Source organism: Phacochoerus africanus, chromosome X (assembly GCF_016906955.1).
Source record: "Phacochoerus africanus isolate WHEZ1 chromosome X, ROS_Pafr_v1, whole genome shotgun sequence".
Taxonomy (NCBI): Eukaryota; Metazoa; Chordata; class Mammalia; order Artiodactyla; family Suidae; genus Phacochoerus; species Phacochoerus africanus.
Window position 1 is genome coordinate 12,595,876 of NC_062560.1, and position 27,926 is coordinate 12,623,801.

Here is a 27,926-nt window from a genome sequence, read left to right on the forward strand (position 1 = left end):
TCACATGGTTTTTGTCTTTCTCTTTCTGACTTCATTTAGTATGATAATCTCTAGGTCCATCCATGTTACCAAAAATGGTATTATTTCATTCTTTTTGATGGCTGAGTAGTATTTCATTGCATGTGTGTACCACATCTTCTTGATCCACTCCTCTGTCGATGGACCTTTAGGTTGTTTCCATGTCTTGCCTATAGTGAATAGTGCTGCTGTGAACATAGAGATGCATGTATCTTTTTGAATTATAGTGATAAAAGTTATTTTAACTTAATAACATTTACCCTGCATATTTTACTTCAGCTACCAAATTGTGTATGCTCATAGTACTATATTTAACTGTACTGCACTACATATGCATACTTTTTAGAGCAGGTGAGCACATAGCCTCAAAACGGGATGTCCAATCAAACAATGTTGAAGGAGTTCTTAATCGTTTTTGATTTAAATAAGCAACTAGTGTGACTTAATATTCTCCTTCTGTACTGCGAAAGAAATACTTTTCAATGGAGGTGGTTGGTGTTTATTCTAAATGTATGTAAGTTGATAAACCACCTTCAGAAAGCTCAGCCAAATAGATCCGAAATCATTTAAACACTGTTTCAACAATCTCTGTAAATTAAAAATTCGGCTCTCCTCTTTGAGAGTAGTGAAAGATTTAATTCGATTCACAGGCTTTAGTACTCGTCAGTAAAAATCAGATTTGTATAACAAGGCTCATTCGTGACCAGACTGAATCCAAATTTCCGCCCACCTCTTTGACTTACTGGGTACCATTTTTATTAGAAAGGAGAGATGATGTCCATGAAAGTGACCCCTGCACAATAATTTTGGTCAGTCCAGCACCAAGTTGCATCATTTAGCCATAGTTCCAGAACAACATCTATTCGATTTGACGTCTGAAATTTAAGGCAAAACCTGAGTGTGAATGGTTTGGTCAGCAATGCTGGAAGCCCTTCTGTGGCTTGACTCGCCGTGGTAGAAAAAGAAAGAAGTCTCGTGTCTGCTGAAATTGCAGCCTTACATCATTACACTTGACCCATGATTTATGTATAAGTACATTCTTAGGAAACCACATTTCTGTGATTTGGGACAATATGGCAGCATTGAGGGGAGCTTGCTAATGAAATGATTCTTTTGTGAAATGCAAAATTTAAATGTGTGTGTATTTGGAGTTCCCATTGTGGTGCAGCAGAAACAAATCCAACTAGTAACTAGGAAGTTGCGGGTTTGATCCCTGGCCTTGCTCAGTGGGCTAAGGACCCAGAGTTGTCTCTGTGAGGATGCAGGTTCCATCCCTGGCCTCGCTGAGTGGGTTGAGGATCTGGCGTTGCCATGAGCCGTGGTGTGGGTCGCAGACTCAGCTCGGATCTGGCGTGGCTGTGGCTGTGGCGTAGGCCGGCAGCTACGGCTCCGATTGGACCCCGAGCCTGGGAACGTGGGTGCGGCCCTAGAAAATAAATAAATAAATACATGTGTGTGTATTGAGTTTGCCATACAATATGCATAGCTGGAAAAATATTAATTTGATCAGCAAAGTGTAAGGTATATGTCCCAAGTACCTGCCGTAGGCTCCCTGCCCCAGAAAAATCCAGGCCTCGCAAGGGAGAAAATGGGCGTATAAGTAGTGCCTTTGCAGGGAGATAAGGCCTCTAAAACAAGACGTAGAGAGGGATAGAGGTCCGTCAAGTGAAGGGCCACGTGTGTGCTTGGAAGATCTAGAACGCTTCCGGGGAGATATGTTGGTCCCAGAAGAATCCGAGTTTTCCAAGGAAGGAGCTGCGCGTGCATATGCGTGCTGTGGGCGTGTGCACGTGAGTGTCTGGCCAGGGGGAGAGTGTTTTCTTGCTTTCCCTGACAACCTCCTGCTTCTCCATCCTAGACATTGATGAATGTACCTCTGATAAAGCCGTCTGCCCCTACAATCGAAGATGCGTGAACACTTTTGGAAGCTACTACTGCAAATGTCATGTTGGTTTTGAACTGAAATATATCCGTGGCCGATATGACTGTGTAGGTAAGAATTGGTGGCACCTCGTATGTTTTTCTTCTCCTCGTCAAACCTGTAGGCGTTCTCTCCAGATGTTTTGACACCAGCTCAGTCTGTTAGTCGGACCATCTGCTGTACTGACCAGCTTAACAACACAGCAAAAGTCAGGATTTGTTTAAGTTTCTGGCATTTAGGGAACTCTGATGACTTAAAGTATATGAAGCCAGTTAAGTGAAGATGTAAAGTAAGCGCTTGAGTCTCGATAGCTCTATTACAGAGGCAGATAGCTTGAGGTGATTTTTGTGAGCTTTTCAAAAATTCAGTTGGTTTTGTTTTGTTTATACTTTTGGTTCTGTCTCCAGGTATAGCTAAAAATGGGAACAATGAAGCATATTGATATGTGATAAAAGGAAGGGTAACAAGGCCTGTTTAACCTTGATCTCGGGGAGTTCCCATGGTGGCTCAGCAATAACAAACCCAACTAGTATCCATGAGGACGTGGGTTCGATCTCTGACCTCACTTAGTGGGTTAAGGATCTGGCATCGCAGTGAGCTGTGGTGTTAAGTTGCAGACACAGCTTGGATCTGGAGTGGCCATGGCTGTGATGTAGGCTGGCAGCTGCAGCTCCAATTTGACCCCTGGCCTGGGAACTTCCATATGCTGTGGTGTGGCCCTAAAAAAAAGACCCTTGATCTCAGTGGTCTGTTCATAAGTTTCTATCATGAGTGGCTTTAGAAAAATGTATGAACCAGCCTTTCCTGAGTCACCAGGGAACTCCAGTTCCTGTTTACATAGCATGCATGTGACAAACATGTGTGCATGATGTGGAAAGCTAACAGTGGGGCAAAGGCAGGATTTCTCTCAACCCTCCACTAGCGCTGCCCAGGGTGTGTCCTATGTAATCACGCTGGGACAGCACTTGGTTCCTGGGTTTTGAACCATCTTACATCTTCCCTCAAACACAAAGGCCATCTGAGACCAGCTCATAAAATCCACATTTCTTGTGAGCTGGGAGCGTAGGCGCTGCTGCAGACCCCTCCAGCTCTGTCACCCAGCCAGGCCATGTCACTGAGTAGGAACCCGTTTCCCGACACCTAAAGGGAGGGACCCACAGGACAGGGTGAGAATCCATGCGGAGAGCTTCCAGAGGAGACAAATCTTGGCAATTTGCAAAGTGATTAAGATGAGCATCTGAGTCCCCTTGTGGCTCAGTCAAAAACAGTACAGAAACAGATCACGGACGTGGAAGACAGACTTGCATTTGCCGGTGGGGGCGGTGGGGGTGGGGAGGGCCTAGGAGTCTGGGGTTAGTAGATGCAAACTATTGCATTTGGAATGGATAAGCAGTGTATAGTACAGGGAACTATATCCAGTCACTTGGAACATGATGCAGGATAATGTGAGAAAAAGAATGTGTATATATGTCTAGCTGGGTCACTTTGCTGTACAGCAGAAATTGGCAGAACATTGTAAATCATGTATAAAAATAATAGCCTGCTTTGTGTGCCTGTGATAAGTATAGACAGAAAGTGGGGTGCAGATGAAGGCCAGGGAAGCGCTCATCTGGGTGGAATCTGGCAAAGTTCCCTAGTGTAAAACCAGCAGGCGAGCTCAGACCAGCCTGACCCTGCTCCTGGCAGTCTAGGAAAAAAATGCCCCACTTTTTCAGCTGACGTCAGTGGTTCCAAGCCCATCTTGCTCCTTATTGCTTAGGAGTTCCCAGCCCTTCCGTGCATAGAGTTTAATTTCTGATATTATTATTGAGTTCTTAGGTAGACCAGTGAAAACGTTTAAGACATAAAAGCTGAACATCTTATGAGAGGTCAGTCATATTGATAAGCAGGAGATGAGGTCGCTGTGGGGGAGGCAAGAGGTACCTGGCCCCTACATCCTGGGTGGCAGGCAAAGCCAGGACTCTGGGCCAAGGCACCGGGAGCCTTCAGTGCCTCTCAGTTCCCAGGCCACACAGGGTTCGCTGGCCATGTGGAGTGGTTGGCCCTGGGCTGCTCAAGTTCAAGGGGTAGTCTTTCAGCAAGTGCTCTTACCACAAGGCACTGTGTTCACGGGACTGTTCACATTTTTAGATGTCAATGAATGCGCTGCGAATACCCACACGTGCAGCCTCCATGCCACTTGCCTCAACATCCTAGGATCCTTCAAGTGTAAGTGCAAGCAGGGATATAAAGGCAGTGGACTTCAGTGTTCTGGTAAGTACACGTGGCTGTGGTGTCTGAGCTATTCCCCTAAAGCCTTCTCTCCACGTCTCCTTCCTCCCTTCTTTCTCCCTCCCACTCTCTGTGTCTGGCATCACGGGGGTGGGGAGGTGCACACGTGCAGTGTTTAGAAACTTAACTCTGCCTCAGACTTGTCTTCTCAGCTAACCAGACCACATCTCCAATTCTCACGCACGTTGTAAGCACGACACTTAAAGTAAACCAGGGTGCTGGAGATTTTTCTGGTCGCAACATACTTTCAAATGCTGAAAATAAGATTGGCGCACAAATGACACTGAGCAGGTGTATTGGTCAGGGTAGGCTAGGTTACGGTGCAGTAACAAGCAGTCCTGAAATGTCAGTGGCTTAGAACCACAGGAGGTTTTTCTGTGCATCAGGATTTTTTCCAGAATGTACAACTGACTCAAAGTATGATGGCACTGATGTCATTTTATCATCATCCCCAAGCCTCTTTTCACTTTTTTTGGTATATAGCAAAGAGTCCTGGTGTTCTGGCTGGTGAATTCCTTCATGCTTAGGTGGCAAACTCTGAAATTGATACACCAAAGGTACAGTAAGAAAATGTCACTGCTCTTAACAGCTATAGCAACAATCACGGTCTCCTTCTCATGCTCTATCCGGGGAGAGTTGTCAGGACGTTCCTTCCCCGTGGAGTCACTCAGGGACCCAGGCTGACCGAGACCCCACCATCTTATGGTACCACGGTGTCAATCCGAGGCCTTAGGGTTTGTCACGGTAGGGAAAGAAGCATGGACAGTCACACCCCAGCTCTTATTTAATTCACTTCGGAAGCAGGGACAAAAATACATGCAATCCTGCTACGTGTCCCGAAAGAGAAGCAAACTAGAAATGATGCTGAGCGCCCGGAATGGCGACCCAGACAAGGCAGCAGCAAGTGCAGTGCCGTCACTCCCCTGGCCAGTAGTGTCCCGCTGTTTTTAGTCACCCAGGTTATCCTCTGAACATGTGCCTTTTAGCACTGGCCCATCACGTGCTAAGGTTTGTTGACTGCCCTGACCCACTTCTCCTAGACCCTTAGCGGAGTTTCCACAAGTTCCAACAAACACAGCTGCAGGTTGTCCTTTGACCTGTATCACATCCCATGCCCCCCTCTGTCTGATGCTCTCGGTGGCTCAGCAGAGCGGCCCCTCCGTGATGACAAAAAGGAATGGTCTGCACCGTGACAGACACTGAGCATCACCCCCATCAAAGGTTCCTCATCCCCCAGCGGGCTGGGGCAGATGGCGCTGGGCGAGAGGGTGTTTGAAAGAGTAGAGGCAAAGAAAATGAGCCTGGAAGTCACATTCCGTGAGGACCTGCCCAAAGACCTGGGCAGAATTTAGCCTGGAAGAAGAAAACAGTGTGGGAAGGCACGAATCGTGCTTGTAAATATTTTAAGGAAGGCGAAGAAAAATGGCTTCCCAAAGCCAACCAAGGCCAATGGGTAGGGCTGTGTTCTCTCTTAAAAAATGCACACCAGGGAGTTCCCTGCCATGGCCCCCTGAGTTAGGAATCTGACTGCAGCGGCTCAGGCCTCTGTGGAGGCATGGGTTCAATCCCCAGCCCGGCACAGCAGGTTGAAGGATCCCAACTAGGAAAGGAGTTCCTGTTGTGGCTCAGTGGGTTAAGAACCTGACTAGTATCCGTGAGGATGCGGGTTCGATCCCTGGCCTCGCTCAGTGGGTTAAGGATCTGGCATTGCCATGAGCTATGGTGTAGGTCACAGACGTGGCTCAGATCTGGCGTTGCCGTGGCTGTGGTGTAGGCCAGCAGCTGAAGCTCCACTTTCACCCCTAGCCTGGGAACCTCCATATGCCGTGGGTGTGGCCATAAAAAAAAAATGCACCCCAGGTATCTCAGAGTGGAGTAGGAAACCCCAGGGTTCAGGTATGGATTCCTGCCTTCAGCTGGATGGGATTCAGTGGCTACTCCGGCAGCTCGATGCTGCAGTTCTGCCCCTCTGTGTAGATGTGCCCATATGTCCAGAAATTTGATTCTAAGAAAGAGATGGGCTGCCGGTGCAGGGCTGTGCATGGGTGGGGTGGGGGAAGGGTGCTGTCGTCTTGAGAGACCCTCAGGGAGGAACTGGAACAAAGCAGCTTTCCATACAGGATCAGTGGTCAAGGCTTCCTTCACGCCTCCAAGTTTGCACATGTCCCTTGCGGCCCTGCTTGTCTCAGGCTGTGTGGTGTAACGGTCACCAGCTCTGGCTCAGGAGCAGGGCAGGCCTCACCTGCACTCTGAGCTGTGCCCCATACTGGCTGTGACCATTAGCAAGTGGCTTAACCTCTAAGCTCAGTTTCCTCCTTAGCAAAATGTGGCTCACGGTAGACCTGGCTTGGGGGCGGGTGGGTGGTCGCTGGTCGTGGGCCAGACCGCCGTTCCTTGGCGCTCCCTGACTTCACTGAGGCAGGTGCACGATCCGTGTGTCCCCTGAGCCCCAGTGCTGTGGACTCTCTCTGCAGCTTTCTCTCGAGGTTGCCCAGACCCCTGGAGGTACAACCCCAAGTTCTCACTCTCAGGGACAGCCCTCAGGACGTGGGGGCCAGAAGTCTGTGCATAAATCCCCCAGCCTCCCCCGTACGCAGTGGGACATTTCTGAGTTGGGATCTGTGTTGATTCCCAGGTGTCCCAACAGGACTTAGCACCTGTTACCCACAGTGATTACCTGCCCACTGAGGCACCTTTTGGGGCTTTTCTCCCTTCCTGTCTGTCTCCCCCACCTTCTGCCTCCTGGAAGCACCTCCCCAGTAAACCACCAGTACCCAAAGCCTTGTCTCAGATTCCGCTCGGGGAGCCCTACATTCCACCCAGTACCCCTCTCGGAGGTTCATTGTGAGATTTGAATGAGATAATGTAAGTAGGGAGCTTGGTTCAGCTGGGCGCATCGTCGCTGGTCAATGAAGTCAGCTCTGCTTGGGACTGTTATTGGCACAATTTCAATCATATTCGTTAAGAGCTAAGTACCCTTTACTATGAAATCCTGTGAAGGTCAATGCAAAAAAATGCTCTGCATAGGAAAAAAAAAAAAAAAGATCCGTCAGGAAAACGCTTGTTTCAGTAAGTGGGTAACTCATCTCCGTATACCCACCCCTGCCCCCAGGCCAAAGAATCACAGCGGTGAGGAAGAACTGGTCAGAGGAAACCTGGGCTCCTCTTCCTTTTTGATCATTTGGTCCCTCTTGAAACCACTGTGTGTTATCAATGTACACATGAAAGCCCTGGCTTTTGGCGGGGGGGGGGGGGGGGGGGCCGCACACCTGCAGCACGTGGAAGTTCCCAGGCCAGGGATCAGGCCCACAAGACAGCAGTGACAGCACTGAGCCACCAGGGAACTCCCTGAAGATACCATCTTTATGCCTGCAAATGGTAGCTGTTTGCAGCCTGCATTTCCTATGTCGTAGCCCATTGTTTATAAATTATAAATCCCGGGAGTTCCCGTCTTGGTGCAATGGAAACGAATCCAACTTAGGAACTCTGAGGTTGCAGGTTCGATCCCTGGCCTCGCTCAGCAGGTCAAGGATCCGACGTTGCCGTGAGCTGTGGTATAGGTCGCAGACGAGGCTCAGATCCCACGTTGCTGTGGCTACAGCTCCGATCAGACCCCTAGCCTGGGAACCTTCGTATTCCCCAGGCGCGGCCCTAAAAAGACAAAAAAAGAAAGAAAGAAATTATAAATCCCACATCATCCCAAACATTTCTTATGTCAAGAAAACTTAATGGTTTTTTTTAACCATCCAATTCAAAGCATTTGTTGTGTAAAGCAAAATTTTCTTGATTCTTTGAAACCTCAGATTCATCAGAGCGTTTTCTTTGAGAATCTGAAAATCATTCATTTTGTTATATCCCTTCTGCAACAGAATCACTTCTTAGTCTTTTGCCGGAAATTTTATTTACAAGAGAAAACAGTCTCAGGGTCATTCACTGTATCATTTACCCAGTCCTTTCCATTCTGTTTCGATTGCGTCTCTGTGAAATCAATAGCCATATCTCTTTTGAAAGTTGATCTTAAAGTCTTAACATATATGACTTAAAGGATGGCTTAAAACATCCACCCTTATGGGCCAAGAAAAGTCATACACGAATGACAGAATCATATCCAGTTAGCGTCCAGCATTAGAAAATGTTACGTTGTAAAATATATTTGTAGCCACGTGAATTGCTGTTATACATTAATATAGCAACTTTTATTACGAGTTCATAATCAGCCTTTTGTTATGAGACTGGGAAGAGTCCCGTGTCTACACGGTGGTTGCAGAAGAGGAGTTAGTCAATTATCCTTATGCACCATCTGTACCCACAGGATGAAGCTGCCTAAATATTGATGTGTGTGTTTTTACTGTTGTAATATAATAAGTATTAATAGTACATGCGAGGTAGTTTGGTCTTAATTGGACAGCACCTATAGTAAAGAAATTAAAACTTTGATATTGGAGTTCCCACCGTGGTGCACTGGGTTAAGAATCCAACTGCAGTGACTTGGGTTGCTGGGGAAGTGCGGATTCCATCCCCAGCCCGGTGCAGTGAGTTAAACCATCCAGCGGTGCCGCATCTGTAGCGTAGGTTGCAGCCATGGCTTGGATTCAATCCCTGGCCTAGGAACATCCACATGCCCCATAAAATTGAAAAACACCACCAGCAGCAGCAAAAGACTTTGATATTCCCCGACCTGGGTAGCAGCAGTCAGTTTAGGAAAGGATACTATGTCATTTAGTCACCAGACACATGGCTCCTGGAATCAAATTACTTTGGCTGGATTCCTGGCTCCCTGGCCTACTACCTGCGGACCGCAGACCAACTCTTTAACCTTTCAGCGTCTGTTTCCGTGTAGGCAAAATCGAGTAATAGTATCTGGCCCTTCATATTTTTCGAGGATGACATGAAATAATCCATACACAATAAATAAACGTCTACCTAAAGGGCTTGCTCCATTAGTAGGAGTAATGGTGGCAGTGGCTTCTTTCCCAAGATTCAACTATTGTTCCCATTGGAGAGCAGCTTCTCTCGTCGTTGGAAACGGGCTGTAGTCATTAGGAATTCAGTTCATAGAGAGCGTATTGAAGAACACAGGCGTGGCTTTGAGCAGGCCATTCTGATATTTTTTCTTTCAAGTCGGGAGGTACGGCCTGGAAAAGATTTTTTAAACTCAGTAAAAAGATTTCCCACATTCTAGTGATGAATTCTCAAAGTAACAGCAAACACAGGCCAAATATATGGCGGGCACTGATCTTCGTAACTGACATGTATTGGCTCATTTAAACCTCGCAAAAACCCTCTTCTGATCCCAGCTTTATAAATGGGGAGACAGGAGTTCCGTCATGGCGCAGCAGAAACGAATTGGACTGGGAACCCTGAGGTTGCAGGTTCGATCCCTGGCCGCGCTCAGTGGGTTAAGGATCCGGCGTTGCCATGAGGTGTAGGTCGCAGACGCCGATCAGATCTGGCGTTGCGGTGGCTGTGGTGTAGGCCAGCAGCTGCAGCTCCAGCTTGACCCCTAGGCTGGGAACCTCCATATGCTGTGGGTGGGGCCCTAAAAAGCAAAAATAAATAAATAAATAAAGGCAAAGAGCAGTTACGTATCAGCTTGAGAACGTAGGGACTAGAAGGTCTGGGGACTTGGGAGTCATACCCAGGAGACCGGGCTCCAGGGCTGTGTGTCCAGGACCCGTGGCTGCTCGTCGAGGGTGGATGCCTCTCCTAGGCCCCTGCCCGGCACAGTCGTTTCTGCTCTCCTAGCCCCTTCCCCATCCCTGTGTCTCATGGTACCTCCCTCATCCACGGTTAAGGCCCTCCGTCCAGGCCCGTGTCCGTAGCTCCGATGGCAGGAGTGTTTCTCCCGCCAGGTGCGGGGAGAGCACCTGGTGAGCTCAGCACAGGTACCTGATCGTCAGGGTCATGTTGCTCCCGGGAGAGATGTGCTCACATCATAGCGATCTCTAAAGGGAGGGTGTTCCAGGACGTCGAAGTTGTTGACGAAGTGGCTGGCTAGAGACGTCTCAAACCTCTGCCGAGAGATATGGTCAAGTTCATTTGCAGGAGACTGGCCTGTGTAGCTGAAAACTCTGGAATGCCCTCTTTTTATGTCCGAGATCCCCCAAATGTGCCAGACCCTCCTACTGCACCTTCCTCTCCTGTTTTTATATTCTCAAAAAGATGATGTGGCAATCAAGAAATTTTCAAGAGAAATAGTATCAGCTATGTCACATTTTTTTTTCCTTTTTTTTTTTCCTTTTTTGGCCACCCCACAGCGTACAGAGTTTCTAGCCCAGGGATCAGATGTGAGCTGCAGTTGCAACCTAAGCCACAGCTGTAGCAATGCCAGATCCTTAACCCTCTGTGCCAGGCTGGGGATCGAACATGTGTCCCTGTACTCTAGAGACCCTGCCAATCTCATTGCACCACAGCGGGAAGTCTGTGCTGTGTCACATTTAAAACAGCAACACCTATGGAGTTCCCGTCGTGGCGCAGTGGTTAACAAATCCGACTAGGAACCATGAGGTTGCGCGTTCGATCCCTGGCCTTGCTCAGTGGGTTAACGATCCAGCGTTGCCGTGAGCTGTGGTGTGGGTCGCAGACGCAGCTCGGATCCTGCGTTGCTGTGGCTCTGGCGTAGGCCGGTGGCTACAGCTCCGATTCAACCCCTAGCCTGGGAACCTCCATATGCTGTAGGAGCGGCCCTAGAAAAGGCAAAAAGACAAAAAAAAAATGAAATAAAATAAAATGGCAACACCTAGGTGTTCACTGGTAGCTCAGTGGGTTAAGTACCCAGCATTGTCACTGCTGTGGTATGGGTTCGATCCCTGGCCTAGAAACTTCTGTACACCACGGGTGTGGCCAATAATAATAATAATAAATAAAACAGCAGTACCTAGATACAGCCAAATCTATCCATTCACAGTATGCGTGTACGTAGTTTGTTTTATCCTTGTCCGGACTCTCTTTACATACGAAGGAGCCAAATCGCTAACACCACAAAGGTTGTAATGGCTTGATTTTTTTGTTTTTCAGTAGGAAGAAATGAAATCTTTACAACAGAAACTAAAGCAGTTGTTGACGTTTGCCTGATAGAGATTGAAATCCAGTCCTCGTTTTTTATTAAAGGTCTCTAGTATTACGTTGCTGATTGCATAAAGGAAATTCCCAGGGAATGGGTATTTCCTGTTAATTTCTCATACTCAGTCCTGAGAAAAGAATCAGGGACCCGCAGACAGAATTACACCGTGGGGCCTCCCGCGGTGGGATCATGTCGATGTACGGTGAGAGCTTATCATGTCACCTCTGGCACAAAAGCTGAAACAGGAAAACGAGTAATGATGGAGTATCTGTATTAGTACTAGTTGTTTTCAAACCTCTAACTACAGGCTGTCACATTGATAAATAGCTAGGACATTTCGTTGAAAAGAGTAATGGCCCTCTTGTCATAATAGCCTTAGATTGACTTCAAAGGAAAAGCCGGGTATTAATTAAGAGTATATGCATTTTCAAAGCTTTGTTCTTTTTCCCTTGGGTTACTCAAAATATTGTGGACCTCTCCCTGTTTATTTTTCTACCATTTGGATGCAGACTGAATCAGCCAACTGATGGAGGAGGAACTGAGCAGAAGAGACGAAAACATTGCAAAGAAAAATATCCTAATAAAAATCCCAGTCTAATTTCTTTGTGTAATGCTCCTTTTAGACAGTGAAATTGACGTCGACTCCCTTATTTTATTTCCCTCTCAACTGTAGCCACATAGTCGAATTGAATTGGTTCAGCTGGTTGGTATTAGACCTTTTTGCTTATAATGCTAGATTACAGCTAGCATTATGGTGAACCATATAAACTGCCAATTTTTTTTTTTTTGGCAATTTATATGGGTCACCATAATGCTAGCTGTCACCTTGGAACATCACATTTAAACACATTACAAGCTACCAGGACAATAGCAGCTTCGGCGAACAGCCGTGTGAAGGCAGAAATATTAGCGGACTCTGAAAAACCCATCATGTTGGGATCTGGAGCACCCCTTGGTGGGGAGCAATTATTTCATTATCATCTCTGAAGCAGAACAGAAGTGCATCCTCTAATAATTAAGGTAGTTAAGATTCTACCATTACATTGGACCTCCTAAAAACGACTGCAAATAGGAGTTCCCTGGTGGCCTAGCAATTAAGGATCCAGCGTAGTCACTTCAGTGACTCGGGTCACTGCTGTGGTATGAGTTCAATCCCTGGCCCAGGAACTTATGCATGCCATGCGTACAACTGAAAAAAAAAAAAAGATACAAATACAGTTCTTGCTAAATGTCAAATGGTTGAGCCTCATATGCATTGATTCTAGAAGCATTCATTTATTGCACTTTAATAGTGTTTAAAGGCTCTGACTTTTTTGTGTGTATGAGAGGTTATTAGCCAGTGTAAAACTTGTCCTTTTTTTTTTGTCTTTTTGTCTTTTGTTGTTGTTGTTGTTGTTGCTGTTGCTATTTCTTGGGCCGCTCCCGCGGCATATGGAGGTTCCCAGGCTAGGGGTTGAATCGGAGCTGTAGCCACCGGCCTACGCCAGAGCCACAGCAACGCGGGATCCGAGCCGTGTCTGCAACCTACACCACAGCTCACGGCAACGCCGGATCATTAACCCACTGAGCAAGGGCAGGGACCGAACCCGCAACCTCATGGTTCCTAGTCGGATTCGTTAACCACTGCGCCACGACGGGAACTCCAAACTTGTCCTTTTTTGTTTTCTTTTTAGGGCTGCACTTGTGGCATATGGAAATTCCCAGCCTGGGGGTTGAATCAGAGCTGTGGTTGCCAGCCTGTACCACAGCCATAGCAACGGAGGATCAGAGCTGCATCTGGGACTTATACCACAGCTTATGGCAATGCTGGATCCTTAACCCACCGAGCACTGCCAGGGATCAAACCCACATCCTCAAGGACACTATGTCCATTTCTTAACCTGATAAGCCATAATGGGAAGTCACACCTTGTCTTTTATTGTTTATTTTAGTTATCCCTGAAAATGCTGTGAAGGAATTCCTCATAGTACCTGGTTCCATCAGAGACAGAATCAAGAAGTTGCTTGCTCACAAAAATGGCACAAAAAAGAAGGTATTCATTAAAAATGTCATCACAGAACCCATGGGGACTCCCACCCCTAAGGTTGGTTCTCAGCCCTTTGGCTCTGAAGAGAGTGTTTCCAGAGATGAGAAGCATCGTGGAGAAAGAAAGAGGAGTGAGGAGACAAAGAAAGAGAGGCCGGAGGAAGAGAGGCGAGACGAGAAAGCCCTGGAGAACCACGTGGAGCAGGAGCAGAGCCTTCGGGGAGATGTGTTTTGTGGGTATTGCTTTTGTTACTTTATAATTTTATGAAAAATGATTTGTAGTTTCTCTTGGCAAATGAGAGAAAGAGAAGACAGTTTCATCCCTTAAATAACATGGGGTCGGCTTTAAGCCCTGAGAAGAACGGTTCTCTAGAAGGTCTGGAAACTGCCATCTTCCGCAGATACGAAGTCAAATTTGCTGCTGTGGGACGCAAGGCAGGTAGGGCCCTTCTCCTGTCCTGGGAGGTTTCCTATTTGAGGCAAACCCTCTCTCCACTCCTGGCCAAGTAAGCCTGCCTGGTCCCGCCAACGCTCTTGTCTGGCTGCCCTGCTCTGCATGCACTGCCCTCAAAATACAGAGCCTCCCCACGTGCATCTGCCAAGCTTTACCTTTTTACCTCCTTAACCACTAGGCCGCCAGGGAACTCCCACCTTTTTACTTGTTTGTTTGTTTGTTTTGTTCTTTTAGGACTGCACCTGAGGCAAATGGAGGTTCCCAGGGTAGGGGTCCAATCGGAGCTACCGCTGCCGGCCTACACCACAGCCCCAGCCACGCCAGTTCTGAACTGCATCTGAGACCTACACCACAGCTCACAGAAACGCCAGATCCTTAATCCACTGAGCAAGGCCAGGGATCGAACCTGTGTCCTCACCGATACTAGTCAGATGCATTTCTGCTGCACCACAATGGGAACTCCTCCCACCTTTTTATTTCTTGAAGGCACTTTTTACAGGCCCACTCAAGTGAAAGGAGAATTTCAGAATTGTGTGGTTATGATTTAAAAAGCCAAAATAGGAGTTCCCATCATGGTGCAGCGGAAACAAATCCGGCTAGGAACCGTGAGGTTGTGGGTGCGATCCCTGGCCTCACTCCATGGATTAAAGATCCGGTGTTGCTGTGAGCTGTGGTGTAGGTCGCAGACACAGCTAAGCTCCAGCATGGCTGTGGCTGTGGTGTAGGCCAGCGGCTAGAGCTCCAATTAGACCCCTAGCCTGGGAACCTCCATATGCCGCAGGTGAGGCCCTAAAAAAGACATAAAAAAAAAAGCCAAAATAGGCAATTGGAGAGAGGAAAATTCTATACAGAGCTGAAATTCTACATGAACTGGGTTACTGCCCTTTTCACTGGTTCCTGCGCAGAACCGCTCCGGGATGGTTAATTCACCTTGGATCCCACACACTGGAGGCTTTCTGTTTCCTTTTCAAAAGCTATTTGCTGCTCCCTCCGTATTTTGCTTTGTCTGTTCTTGCTCCATGGCTATTGGATTTAACCAGATGAAAAGTAAACACAGGCCTGCCTGTCCAAGATCTAGCCCATCAGTGACCTTATCTCCCTTAATAGAGAGTCAGATATCTCAAGAGAGTATGTTTCCAGTACCTGGTGAGAAGGGACATGTCACTTAGGTGATGCTTAGGTCAGCTGAGGGCACCATGGAAAAAGATATTCTAGATGAGGAAACCGAAACCAGTCTGAATGCTTTGGAAAGGTTAGGGAAATGCAGCTGTAACATACACTCTAAGTAGAACACAGCTGTTGCTTGGTGTCCGTGGGGGATTCGTATCAGGAACCTCCACAGGGACCAAAATCCATGGATGCTCTGATCCCTTATATAACCAGTGCCGTGTTCACTAGAACCCACACACATACTACCATATACTTTAATCTCTAGATGACTGAAAATACTGAATACAGTGGAAATGCTGTGTAAATAGTTGCTTGGCACACAAGACAAATTCAAGTTTTGCTCTTTGGAACTTTCCGGATTTTTTTTTTTTTTTTTTTGACCTGTGGTTGGTTGACTTTGGGGATGTGGAGCCCACAGAGACAAAGGGCCAGATGTATATGATAAAACCCTGTTCGTTCACTCACGCATACGTTCTTAGCATGTGGGGCTTTACAGTTTTTTTGTTTGTTTGTTTTTGTCTTTTTAGGGCCACATCTGTGGCATATGGAGGTTCCCAGGCTAGGGGTCTAATCAGAGCTACAGCCACCGGCCTACACCACAGCTCACGGCAACCCCAGATCCTCAACTGACTGAGCAAGGCCAGGGATCGAACCCGCAACTTCATGGTTCCTCGTCCGATTTCGTTTCCGCTGCACCATGACGGGAACTCCTAAGGCTTCTTTTTAACTGATCGCGTGTTCATTGTTAGCCCCTAAGGTGAATGAAGCGGGTGAACTTGATCTGATTGTGGTCCAGAGAAAAGCTACAACGTCCAGACTAGAACACAGAGGTAAGTAATGCCTTCTCCCAAGTGCACACTCTCTCGTGGTATCCTGTGTTGGTTTCATTTCTTTACTTTATGGCCCCCTGCCTTGGGGCATATGGAAGTTCCCAGGCCAGGGATCACATCTGTGGCAACGTCAGATCCTTATCCCACTGTGCTGGGCAGGGGATCGAACCTGTGTCCCAGTACTCCAGAGATACCACTCATCCCATTGCACCAGCGGGACCTCCGCTTTCATTTCTGCATATGACGAGATGGTTGTTTTTTTGTTTTGTTTTGTTTTTTTTAGGGCCACACCCGCTGCATATGGAAGTTTCCAGGCTAGGAGTCCAATCAGAGCTACAGCTGCCAGCCTACGCCACAGCAACACAGGATCCGAGCCGTGCCTGCAATCTACACCACAGCTCATGGCAGTGCTGGATCCTTAACCCACCGATCAAGGGCAGGGATCGAACCTGCATCCTCATGGATCCTAGTCAGACTTGTTTCTACTGTGCCACGACAGGAACTTCCGAGATGGTCGTTTATGAATCACTGCTTCACTCCTCGACACCCAAGGGGAAAAATCATTCCATCATGACCCCCGGGGCCAGTATGAAAATAGTAGGTCCGTGTGTGATTAATACCAGTGATTCCAATACTGGAAGGCTTTCTTCTCTCCACCTCTCCGCCTGACACCTCAAGTAAAGAGGCAAGGCAGACTATGTATGGAGATGGCAGAAAATGACACACGGGCTTCAACTCCAACAGCCAAGAGCCCACATTATTGCCTCCACCTCTTCCACTTTCTGTTTGCCTGGGGCAGGTCACGTAGGCTTGTGATGCCTCCTCGTGCCTTTCACGTGTAAAGTCGAGATAAGCGCTCCCCTCTTCTTGAAGGTGCTGCCTTAGGCAGAGTTCCTCAAAAACAGACCCTGAGACAAGAATTTGTGTGCAAGTGGTTTATCTGGGAGGTGATTCCAGGAAACAGTGGTGGGGGCTTGGGGAAGAGAAGGAGCCAGTAAAGGGTGTGTTATTGAGCAAGTTTCCACTGTAGATGCCTGGAGTTGGATCCAGTTGGGGCACCTGGGAACCAGCGTAGAACACGTGTTTCAGAATTGTCTTACTGAAGACACGAGGGAGCTGCAGTATTTCTACTCCAACTCCCATCTGCCCTTGATTAAAGGCTGCTCCCAGGGAGTGATCATTTCTTGGTGCCCCTGGCCTGCCGTAAAGGCAGGGAGGTCCACCGTGGTGACTGGACCTCCGTCATGGTGGGACCCTCTTCGGGACTGGAGAGCACCTGGATTCCAATCGGATATCACGTCCACGTCTAGTTCCAGCCCTCGGTGGCTGTGGGACTTGGACATGTCACTTGTGACTCTCAGTTTTACTTTCCTGAAAATGAGCCTGGATTGTAGACTCCCTGTGATAACCAAATCAAATGATGTAGCGTATGTGAAAATGTTCTTCGGTACATTGCAAATTGTAGTAAGGCAACATGCAGCTGCTGCCCCTTCTCTCTCTAGCTTTTCTCACCATTCCTTTATTCCTCAGTACATCAGTTTATCTGCCAAAGCCTCCAAACCTGAGCCAGAGGCTGGCATTAGTTTTGAATCAGAAGCATTCTCAGCAGTTCCTGTCGTGGCTCAGCAGTAACAAACCTGACTAGTATCCATGAGGGCTCGGGTTCGATCCGTTGCCTCGCTCAGTGGATTAAGGATCCGGTGTTGCTGTGAGCTGTGGTATAGGTTACAGATGCAGCTCGGAACCCTCGTGGCTGTGGCTGTGGTGTAGGCCAGCAACTGCAGCTCTGATTCGACCACTAGCCTGGGAACCTCCATATGCTGCTGGTGCGGCCCTAAAAAGACCCCCCAAAAAAAAGAAGAAAAAGAAGCATCTCAGTCTTTCGCCTCTTTTCCCAGGGGTGTTTTCTGACACCTACATCAGGGGTCAAAATGCTTTTTTTTTTTTTTTGTAAAGGTTCAGGCTTTGTGACCCATACCATCTCTGTTGGATCAGTCAACTCCGTCATTGTGGCTCAAAAGACAGTATGTAAATGAATGAGCACAGTGTGTTTCAATAAAACTTTATTTATAAGAACCAGCCCTGGGCCAAGATGTTAGTTTGCTGACCCCGATCTCCATCAAACCAGAACCAGAGGCACTGGTTCAAAGCTTGCATTAGCTGGCCCCGTACGCCACACGCTTGTTAAAGTAACACTTGTTAAAGTAGAGCTCCTGGGTGCCAGATGGTCCAACAGAAGAAGTTGAGATAGAGAAGTTTATTTCTCTAGGTCCTGGAGGAAATACCTGGCGTGGCCTCCAGAGGCCACAGAGGGGTGTTGAGGCAAGACTTGAGCCGCATGCCTTTCTTAGGGTCCATGTGTGAAGAGCTTTGGGGTTCCTGGGCTAAGGTTGGATTGGGCAGTTCAAACGAAGACAATCAGGGTTTTGATAAGTTCTGGGAGGGTCTTATCTAAGCAGTGCACGCGGGCAAGGCTCTGGGGAGCAGGGGAGACTGCTGCTCGTGGGGGCTGTTGGGGGAGTCGCATTAGGAACTTACTTTCACTCATGACTCTGCAGGCTCATATCTGGGGCACGTGCTTGCCTCGGGCCAGTGCCAATTTAAGACCCCCACATGGCCAAACAAAACCCAAGCTAAACTCCTTTTGGTTTTTGGTTTTGTTTTGTTTTTGTCTTTTTAGGTTCACACCCGAGGCACATGGAGGTTCCCAGGCTAGGGATCAAATCGGAGCTGTAGATGCCGGCCTACCCCACAGCCACAGCAGCACAGGATCTGAGCCGCATCTGCCACCTATACCACAGCTCACGGCAGTGCCGGATCCTTAACCCACTGAGGGAGGCCAGGGATCGAACCAACGTCCTCATGGATCCTAGTCGGGTTCCTTAACCACTGAGCTATGACGGGAACTCCCTGTTTGTTTGTTTGTTTGTTTTGTCTTTTTTGTTGTTGTTGTTGTTATTGTTGTTGTTGTTGTTGCTATTTCTTGGGCCGCTCCCGCGGCATATGGAGGTTCCCAGGCTAGGGGTCGAATCGGAGCGGTAGCCACCGGCCTACGCCAGAGCCACAGCAACGCGGGATCCAAGCCGCGTCTGCAACCTACACCACAGCTCACGGCAACGCCGGATCGTCAACCCACTGAGCAAGGCCAGGGACCGAACCCGCAACCTCAGGGTTCCTAGTTGGATTCGTTAACCACTGCGCCACGACGGGAACTCCTCCCTGTTTGTTTTTAATTGCCATGTAGTTGATTTACAATGTTATGTTAGTTTCTGGTGTCCCGCAAAGTGACTGAAACACACACACAGACACACACACAAAATTCTTTCTCACACACGTTGTTTTTCAGATTCTTTTCCATTATGGCTTGTTCTATGATTTTTTTTTTCTTTTTCCTTTTTAGGGCTATACTTACAGTATAAGGAAGCTCCCAAGCTAGGGGCTGAATCAGAGCCACAGCTAGGGGTTGTATACCACAGCTCACAGCAGCGCCAGATCCTTTAACCCACTGAGTGAGGCCAGGGATCGAACCTGCATCCTCACAGATACTAGTCAGGTTCTTTTGGGTTTTTTTAGGGCCACGCCCATGGCATATGGAGGTTCCCAGGCTAGGGATGGAATCAGAGCAACTGCTGCTGGCCTACACCACAGCCACAACACCAGATCTGAGCCGCATCTGCAACCTACACCACATCTCATGGCAACGCCGGATCCTTAACCCACTGAGCAAGTCCAGGGATCAAACCCATAACCTCATGGTTCCTAGTTGGATTGTTTCCACTGCGCCACAACGGGAACTCCACTAGTCCAGTTCTTGACCTGCTGAGCCATGACGAGAACTCCTTATATGATGCTGAATATAGTTTCCTGTGCCATGCGGTAGGACTTTGTCGTTTATCCAGCCCGTAGATGATAGTTTGCATCTGCTAGTCCCAGACTCCCTAAACTCTTTTTTTTAAAGTAAAATTCTTCTTTTTTTTACTTTTTTTTTTTTTTTTTTTTTTTGGTCAGGCGCATGGCATGCGAAGTGCCCGGGGCCAGGGATCGAACCCATGCCACAGCAGTGACAGCACTGGATCCTTAACCCCTAGGCCACCAAGGAACTAGGGTGTCTAAATTCTGGACAGCGACTGAAAGCATAGTATGGCCTTGCAGAGCTCCCAGTGGTAAACATTTTCCTAATGCTCTTGATGATGAAATGTGCCCTTTTCCTTGGCAGATTTAAATATCTCAGTTGACTGCAGCTTTGACCATGGAGTCTGTGACTGGAAACAGGATGGAGAAGATGATTTTGACTGGAATCCTGCCGAGCGAGATAATGGTATACAGAGCTCACTGTTTCCTGTTCTGCGATACCACCCAGGGGCAGAAAGCTCTCCAGGGATGGGAAGTCGTTATTCCTCTCAATTGTGAGATCAGGGTTGTTTGTCGAGTTTGGAAACTTTTAGACCTTCCAAGGTCTCCTCTGATGAATCACTGGCTTGGGTCAGTACCTTAATCCCTCTCCCAACCACCTGTGCCCACAGAGGATGCTCCAGCAAACCTCTCCCATTTTCCCTCTCCTGCTGCTGTGGGAACAGGTTTAAGAATGGGAAGCGGTAGAAATTGTTTCTTTTCCCCGGTTTACCAGCTATGATTCTCTGTGGTTTTGTTTTGGGTTCGGGAGGAGGGGGGAAATAAATCTGGAAAGGAAATATGACCTCTCCCTAAACCTGGAGTTTTAGTCGAGTCGCCCCTCAGAGCATCAAAACTGTAACAAGCATCAAATCAGGGACCCGAGCTCCTAGGCTGGACTTTGCCTTCTATTGCTTGAGAATGTCTTTCTGCTTAACCTTGGAGTTTTCTCTGCCTGAGAAAAAGGAAGATTTGTACACATTCGCAAAGCTTGGTAATAGAAGAGATGAGGTAGGGATTTAATTAAATGGTCTTTTAACACTGTAAGTAATTTGCAGCTGATGGAGAACTTGTGTTCCAGAACTTTCCACCTTGGTTGTTTGAACCTTGGCATGCATTTCCCCCACTGAGTTGGCATGTATGATGGCCGGGCTCCTTAGGTGGGTCCACAGTGTGGTATTTGATCCACAACACCTATGAATTTGCACTAATGGTATCAGGGAGCTCAACCACCAGGTGTAATGTGTCACTCCAAGTTCTGATTTAAGATGGTGGGAACACAGGTCACCTTCTGTTTCTAACGTCCTCCTCCCAAGTGTCTTTTAACCAGTATAGTGGATATTTGCTCATCTACAGTCTTCTGGTTGTGGCTTTGATGGACTTGGGCGAAAACTCTCATAAAGTGGGGTTTGAAGAAGTTGACAGGAAGAAGGAATTCCTCGAGAAGGCAGGAGGAAGACAAGGCGGCACATGGGTGGAGTCTTCTGCTAGCCCAATTCCCAGAGACACTTGCAGGACCCAGGTTGACATTGCCTTAGTTTTTCCTGGACCCAGAGGCTCTCTGGTATTCTTCCCTAGCTAGTAAGTTTGCCAGACTCAGCAAATAAAAAGACAGGATGCCCAGAGGCATTTGCATTTCACATAAACAACGTGTCTGAGATATACTAGAAAGCATGCCTTGCTTATCTGAAATGGAGGCATCCTATACTTTATCTGGCAGTTCTACCAACTACACTTTCTCCTCTGTGACCCACTGCAGTAGGTTTCCCTTTCACTCCCAGCTAAAGTCCACTTTGATCTGTCCTTGAGATTTTATCCATCGAAACATGCTTATTCATCCTATGTTTCTTTTTTTTTTGTCTTTTGTTGTTGTTATTGTTGTTGTTGTTGTTGTTGCTATTTCTTGGGCCACGCCCATGGCATATGGAGGTTCCCAGGCTAGGGGTCGAATCGGAGCTGTAGCCACCAGCCTACGCCAGAGCCACAGCAACGCGGGATCCGAGCCGCGTCTGCAACCTACACCACAGCTCACGGCAACGCCGGATCCTTAACCCACTGAGCAAGGGCAGCGACCGAACCCGCAACCTCATGGTTCCTAGTCGGATTCGTTAACCACTGCGCCACGACGGGAACTCCTGTTTCTTTTTTTTAATTTTAATTTGTTGCTTGATGTCCATTGACAGCATAATGTTTGTAATTTATTTTTTAAATTACTCAAATGAATTTATCACATCTGTAGTTGTATAATGATCATAACAATCTGATTTCACAGGATTTCCATCCCACAGCCCAAGCACATCCCCCTACCCCGCAAACTGTCTCCTCTGGAGACCATAAGTTTTTCAATGTTTGCGAGTCAGCATCTGTTCTGCAAAGAAGTTCCGTCTGTCCTTTTTTCAGATTCCACATGTCAGTGAAAGCATTTGGTGTTAGTGTCTCATTGTATGGCTGACTTCACTTAGCATGATAGTTTCTCGGTCCATCCATGTTGCTACAAATGCCATTATTTCTTTCCTTTTAATGGCCGAGTAATATTCCATTGTGTATATGTACATCTTCTTGATCCACTCCTCTGTCGATGGATATTGAGGTTGTTTCCATGTCTTGGCTATCGTAAATAGTGCTGCCATGAACATTGGAGTACATGTGTCTTTACGAGTCATGGTTTTCTCTGGATAGATGCCCAGGAGTGGGATTGCTGGATCAAATGGTAGTTCTATGTTTAGTTTCCTGAGGAATCTCCATACTGCTTTCCACAGTGGTTTCACCAATGTACAATCCCATCGACAGTGTACTAGGGTTCCTTTTTCTCCACACCCTCTCCAGCACTTATTGTTTGTAGACTTTGGATGATGGCCATTCTGGCTGGTGTCAGGTGGTACCTCATCATGCTTTTGATATGCATTTCTCTAATAATCAGTGATGCTGAACATCTTTTCATGTGTTTCTCAGCCATCTGTGTGTCTTCTTTGGAGAACTGTCTGTTGAGATCTTCTGCCCATTTTTGGATGGGGTTGTTTGTTTTTTTGGTATGGAGCTGCAGAAGTTTATAAATTTTGGAGATTAATCCCTTGTCCGTCAATTCACTTGCAAAGATTTTCTCCCATTCTGTGGGTTGTCTTTTCGTGTTGTTTAGGGTTTCCTCTGCTGTGCAGAAACTTTGAAGTTTGAGTAGGTCCCATTTGTTTATTTTTCTTTTTATTGTCCTATGTTTCTTTTTTTATATTTAACTCTGTAGGGAACCACCAGCCCACCTAAGATATTTGACGGGGGCTCGGGAAGGGAGGGACGATGATGTGAGTGATGCAAAAGCTGAGAACTGTGTGAATCAAGTGTTTGTAAATAGGGGACTCCACCCTCTACCCCAACACCAAATTCTAAAAGGAATTTTGGTCAGGGGATATCCAGGTTTCCTGACTGCATGGAAAGGCTTGTAAGGAAAGATCTCAGGGAGGAATTAGTGTAGAAGAAGAATTTAGTAGGATCTTTCACACGAGGGCTGAGCCTGTACATGCCCAAATAAACAATTTGATCAGTAAGAAATTGGGTTTCCTGAAGGTATGACAGTTATCGCTAATTATAGTCAGCCTTAAATGACCGAGATTCAATTTCTGCTCCAAGTAGGATATGCCACCCAAACGCTTTGACCAAACAGAAGTTAAAGCCCATTAACACAGGTTAGGGAGACAGTGGACAGTAGGCATTTTAGCGAGAAAACTTTGTTCCTAAATATTTGAAATGAAAAGGACTTTGGCTTTCCCTCCTGGAGACTAGCATTCATTTTATGCACTGGAGCCACACCCTTCGCAATGACCTCATTAATTGTGGGTTTTTCTTCCCTTCCAGCTGTTGGCTACTATATGGCAGTTCCGGCCCTGGCAGGCCAGAAGAAGGACATTGGCCGTTTGAAACTTCTCCTCCCGGACCTGCAGCCCCAGAGCAACTTGTGTTTGCTCTTTCATTACCGGCTGGCTGGAAACAAAGTAGGGAAGCTTCGAGTGTTTGTGAAAAATAGTAACAGTGCCCTGGCGTGGGAGAAAACCAGGAGCGCAGATGAACGGTGGAAGATGGGGAAAATTCAGCTGTATCGAGGAGTTGGCACTCCCAAAAGCGTAAGTGGCAAACGTATTAAGCAAGATATTTACATTCTTTTTCAATGATGAACAGAAACAAGTACTCACGTAGGTATCGGAGGCATGGGGCTACGAAGATCAATAAGACTTTTCTGTCATCTTTTAATTCGAGTCCACATATTAGCGATCTCCTATGATATTTTCCCTATACTTAAAGAGCTTATATTCTGGAGTGAACTAGGCAAGGTAATTAATGGCACAACTAATAATAATACTTGTCAGGTGCATGCATCCATATCACATTTTATGGAAACGAGCTGCTTAGGTATCAGGTTGCTCTCACCAACTTCTGAACCAGGCTCTCAACTCCTTACTATGCAAAAGCACATTCTTTTTTTTTTTTTTTTGTCTTTTTGCCTTTTCTAGGGCCGCTCCTGCGGCATATGGAGGTTCCCAGGTTAGGGGTCTAATCAGAGTTACAGTTGCTGGCCTACACCACAGCTCACAGCAACGCTGGATCCTTAACCCACGGAGCAAGGCCAGGAATCGAACCCGCAACCTCATGGTTCCTAGTCAGATTCATTAACCACTGTGCCACAACGGGAACTCCAGCACATTCATTTTATATCCAGCACTTATCACAGTGAATGGAAGCTAGAAGTTCATTTTTTTTTTTTTTGCATGTTTTTCTGGACTGAACTGAGAGAATGGCTGGTGTCTGGTCTCTAAGATCACGCTCAGGGGCCATGATTCCCTAGAAGAACTCCAGGTACTCAGAAGAGTTGTTGTAGTCATGATTATTGTTGGTCGCAATAAAAGAATAGAGATGAAAATCAGCAGTGGGAAAAGGTGCAGAGGGGAGACTGGGCACCAGCTGGCCGTTTTCCTCTCCCAGCAAGTCACAGGGACAGCTCTTGATTCTCTCAGCACTAATGTGTGGCAACAAGCACAAAGTCACTGCCTGCCCAAGAGGCTCGCCCAAGCCTTGGCGTTTAGGGTTTTTGTCGGGGGCTCAATCAGCGCCACATGATGGCCCACGTGGCTGACCCTAGTTAGTCTTTTTTTTTTTTTTTTTTACTTAATGAATTTTATTACATTTAGGCTTGTACAGCAATCATCACAACCACATTTTATAGCATTTCCATCCCAAACCCTCTCCGCACATCCCCCCACCCCCCAACCTGTCTCTTTTGGAAACCATAAGTTTTTCAAAGTCTGTGAGTCAGTATCTGCTCTGCAAAGAAATTCATGGTGTCCTTTTTTTAGATTCCACATGTAAGTGATAGCATTTGATGTTGGTGTCTCACTGTCTGACTGACTTCACTTAGCATGATAATTTCTAGGTCCATCCATGTTGCTGCAAATACCGTTATTTCTTTCCTTTTAATGGCCGAGTAATATTCCATTGTGTCCATGGACCACATCTTCTTGATCCACTCTTCTGTCGATGGACATTGAGGTTGTTTCCATGTCTTGGCTATTGTATAGAGTGCTGCAGTGAACAGTGGAGTACGTGTGTCTTTACAAGTCATGGTTTTCTCTGGAGAGATGGCCCAGGAGTGGGATTGCTGGATCAAATGGTAGTTCTGTGTTTAGTTTTCTGAGAAATGGCCATACTGTTTTCCACAGTGGTTGCACCTGGTTAGTCTTTAGTTTCTCCAGAGGTCATGCTGATACGGTGCAGCCCAAGAGCCCCACTATAAATCACATTGTTAGCTGCATTGTCTGGCGTAGACACGGGCACTCAAGGGGTAGCATATGCTGGGGAATTAGAGGTTATCTCCCAGGAACTAGTCAAGGGCCAGACCTTTCTTTGGAATGTACGTGATGGCACCATTGTGAGCATGATTCTTATAGGATCTTTCTTGAAAATGCCAATTTGCTATAAGTTTGAATGTTTTGTTTTTTAAGTTTTGAAAAGACAAAAGGAAATCACATCATTAGAAGGTGAAGATTCAGTTATTCCCTGGCGGCTCAGCAGGTTAAGAATCCAGCATTGTCACTGCTGTGGCTTGAGTTGTTGCTGTGGCATGGGTTTAATCCCTGGCCCAGGAACTTCCACATGCTGCAAGCATGGCCAAAATAAAAAAAAAAGTAGATTCATAATCTTTCCACAGTAACCTGAGTGCTTCCATGTTTTGAATTTTTCTTTCCTCATGAAGACATAGTTTATTTCCATCCACGGTATGCAGATGCTGTGGTGAAATTCATTTTGATAGGTTCTATGCGTGTGTTACTTTAAAGAAGAAGAACAGGTTCCAAATTAAATATTCTTTTTCTCTCTAAAGTTTCTGTTCCCAGGGTAATCTTAATCATCTTTGAATTGGAATCATTTTGCAGTATTATTAAATATTCCTTTTCCTCTCTAAAATCAGTGTTGCTGGATAATCTTAATTATTTTTGAATTAGAATTAGTCTGCTTATCTCTGATACTGAGAATTAAAAAACCCACTATGCATATTACTCTCTCTGTTACTTACAGTGAATGGTATTTAATAGATGGTCCATAAATCATAGCTATTATTATTTTCATAATTATTGAATGTTAAGTGTTTGGGATTTTTTTTCTGATTTCAAAACTAACATGAACTATTTCTTTAAACATTACAATATTGAAGAAACTAATAAACATTCATTCAGCAAATATTTATTTTAATAAAATTTCCTTGAAAATATTTTTGGATAAATGACTCATATAAAGTACTCACTGTATCCTTAGTTTTGTCAAATGGATCTCCTCTGTCATTTTTTTTTTTAACCAGTTTGAAGATAAATTGTTTTTCTTTTTGGCAGCACCGGCAGCATGCAGAAGTTCCCAGGCCAAGGATCAAACTCGAGCCATAGCAGTGACAATACTGGATCCTTAACCTCCTGAGCCACCAGGGAACTCCAAGAAGATAAAGTTTTAAAGTATTCATGCTCTCTACGCATTAGAAATTTCTCAAATATAAAGAAGTTTGCTTCTTTGTTATTTTTTTCCCTTGTGATGAGAACTGTTACGATTTCCAAGTTTTAGTGAAGGGTAGTTCATTTACAAGGTTGTGATCTTTTATTATTAAATGTCTTAGATACAAATGATTATAGCCTATTATGAAACATTTTCCAAAACAAAAACAGTGACATTTCAAATAATTTCCAAATATTCAAACCATTATTTTAAGAAGAATAACTTCTACAAACTACCAAAATCTGCACACAGCCAAAAAATTCCCTTTCAACTGTATAGTTTTGCATCAGATGTTCACAGGGAATATTAAATTTCTTCTAGCCTGGTTTCTGAACAGAAAACCGTATTATTCTTCTAGCATTGCTCTTCCTCCCCCCCCCCTTAAATAAGAATTCTCAAGTTTCCTCTTAAACCTTACTCCTCTCAGCTTTCCAGGGCTTTCCAGGTTTTCTCTTTTTTTTTAGGTGTTACAGTGACCTTGTTTTTTCTGAATGTAATTCACTCAGCGTAGGTACCTGACATCTGGAAAATATATAACTATACACTCTATGTCAAAGACTGTTTCTGGAGTTCCTATCGTGGCTCAGCAGAAACAATCTGACTAGTATCCATGAGGATGCAGGTTCAATCCCTGGCCTCACTCAGTGGGTTAAGGATCCAGCATTGCTGTGGGCTGTGGTGTAGGTCGCAGATGCGGCTCGGATCTGGGCGTGGCTGTGGCTGTGGTGTAGGCCGGCAGCTGTAGCTCCAATTCGACCCCTAGCCTGGGAACTTCCATATGCAGTGGGTGTGGCCCTAAAAGCCAAAAAAAAAAAAGAAAAAAAAAAAGCCTGTTTCTTTGCAGTAGGGAGACATGAGTTTGGTCCAGTTTAATAGCTATTAAATGGTGTGATTATGTCATTGTTTTAAATATTTTGAAGTAATTTTGTGTTCCTTCTCCATTATTAGATCATTTTTGAAGCAGAACGTGGGAAGGGCAAAACCGGAGAAATTGCATTGGACGGCGTCTTGCTGCTCTCAGGCTTCTGTCCAGATGGCCTTTTATCTGTGGATAATTGAATGTTACTGTTGTCTCTTATATCTTTATATTCGCCTTTGTATGTCATCTCTCTCTCTTTTGCCATTATATCATAGGACTCCCCCCCATTTTAGAAATACAGACTGAAAGATTGTAATCTACCAGCAGAATCAGTACTGTAAGATGACTTTCTTGTATAAGATGCACCAATGTTTTTAAATATTGTACCACTATGTCTTCTTATT

The 27,926-nt window shown here is 46.1% G+C and overlaps 1 protein-coding gene across 1 annotated transcript in view; it reads left to right on the forward strand.

The window, feature by feature from the left end:
• EGFL6 (EGF like domain multiple 6) overlaps positions 1 to 27,926 on the forward strand; it is a 66,825-nt gene extending 38,899 nt beyond the window's left edge. Inside the window, exons 6-12 of the mRNA XM_047765641.1 lie at positions 1,877 to 2,011; positions 4,070 to 4,192; positions 13,205 to 13,531; positions 15,672 to 15,752; positions 19,969 to 20,070; positions 23,490 to 23,755; positions 27,612 to 27,926. Coding sequence (XP_047621597.1) covers positions 1,877 to 2,011; positions 4,070 to 4,192; positions 13,205 to 13,531; positions 15,672 to 15,752; positions 19,969 to 20,070; positions 23,490 to 23,755; positions 27,612 to 27,722 — 1,145 coding nt within the window. The 3' untranslated portion in view covers positions 27,723 to 27,926. The remainder of the gene's footprint in view (positions 1 to 1,876; positions 2,012 to 4,069; positions 4,193 to 13,204; positions 13,532 to 15,671; positions 15,753 to 19,968; positions 20,071 to 23,489; positions 23,756 to 27,611) is intronic.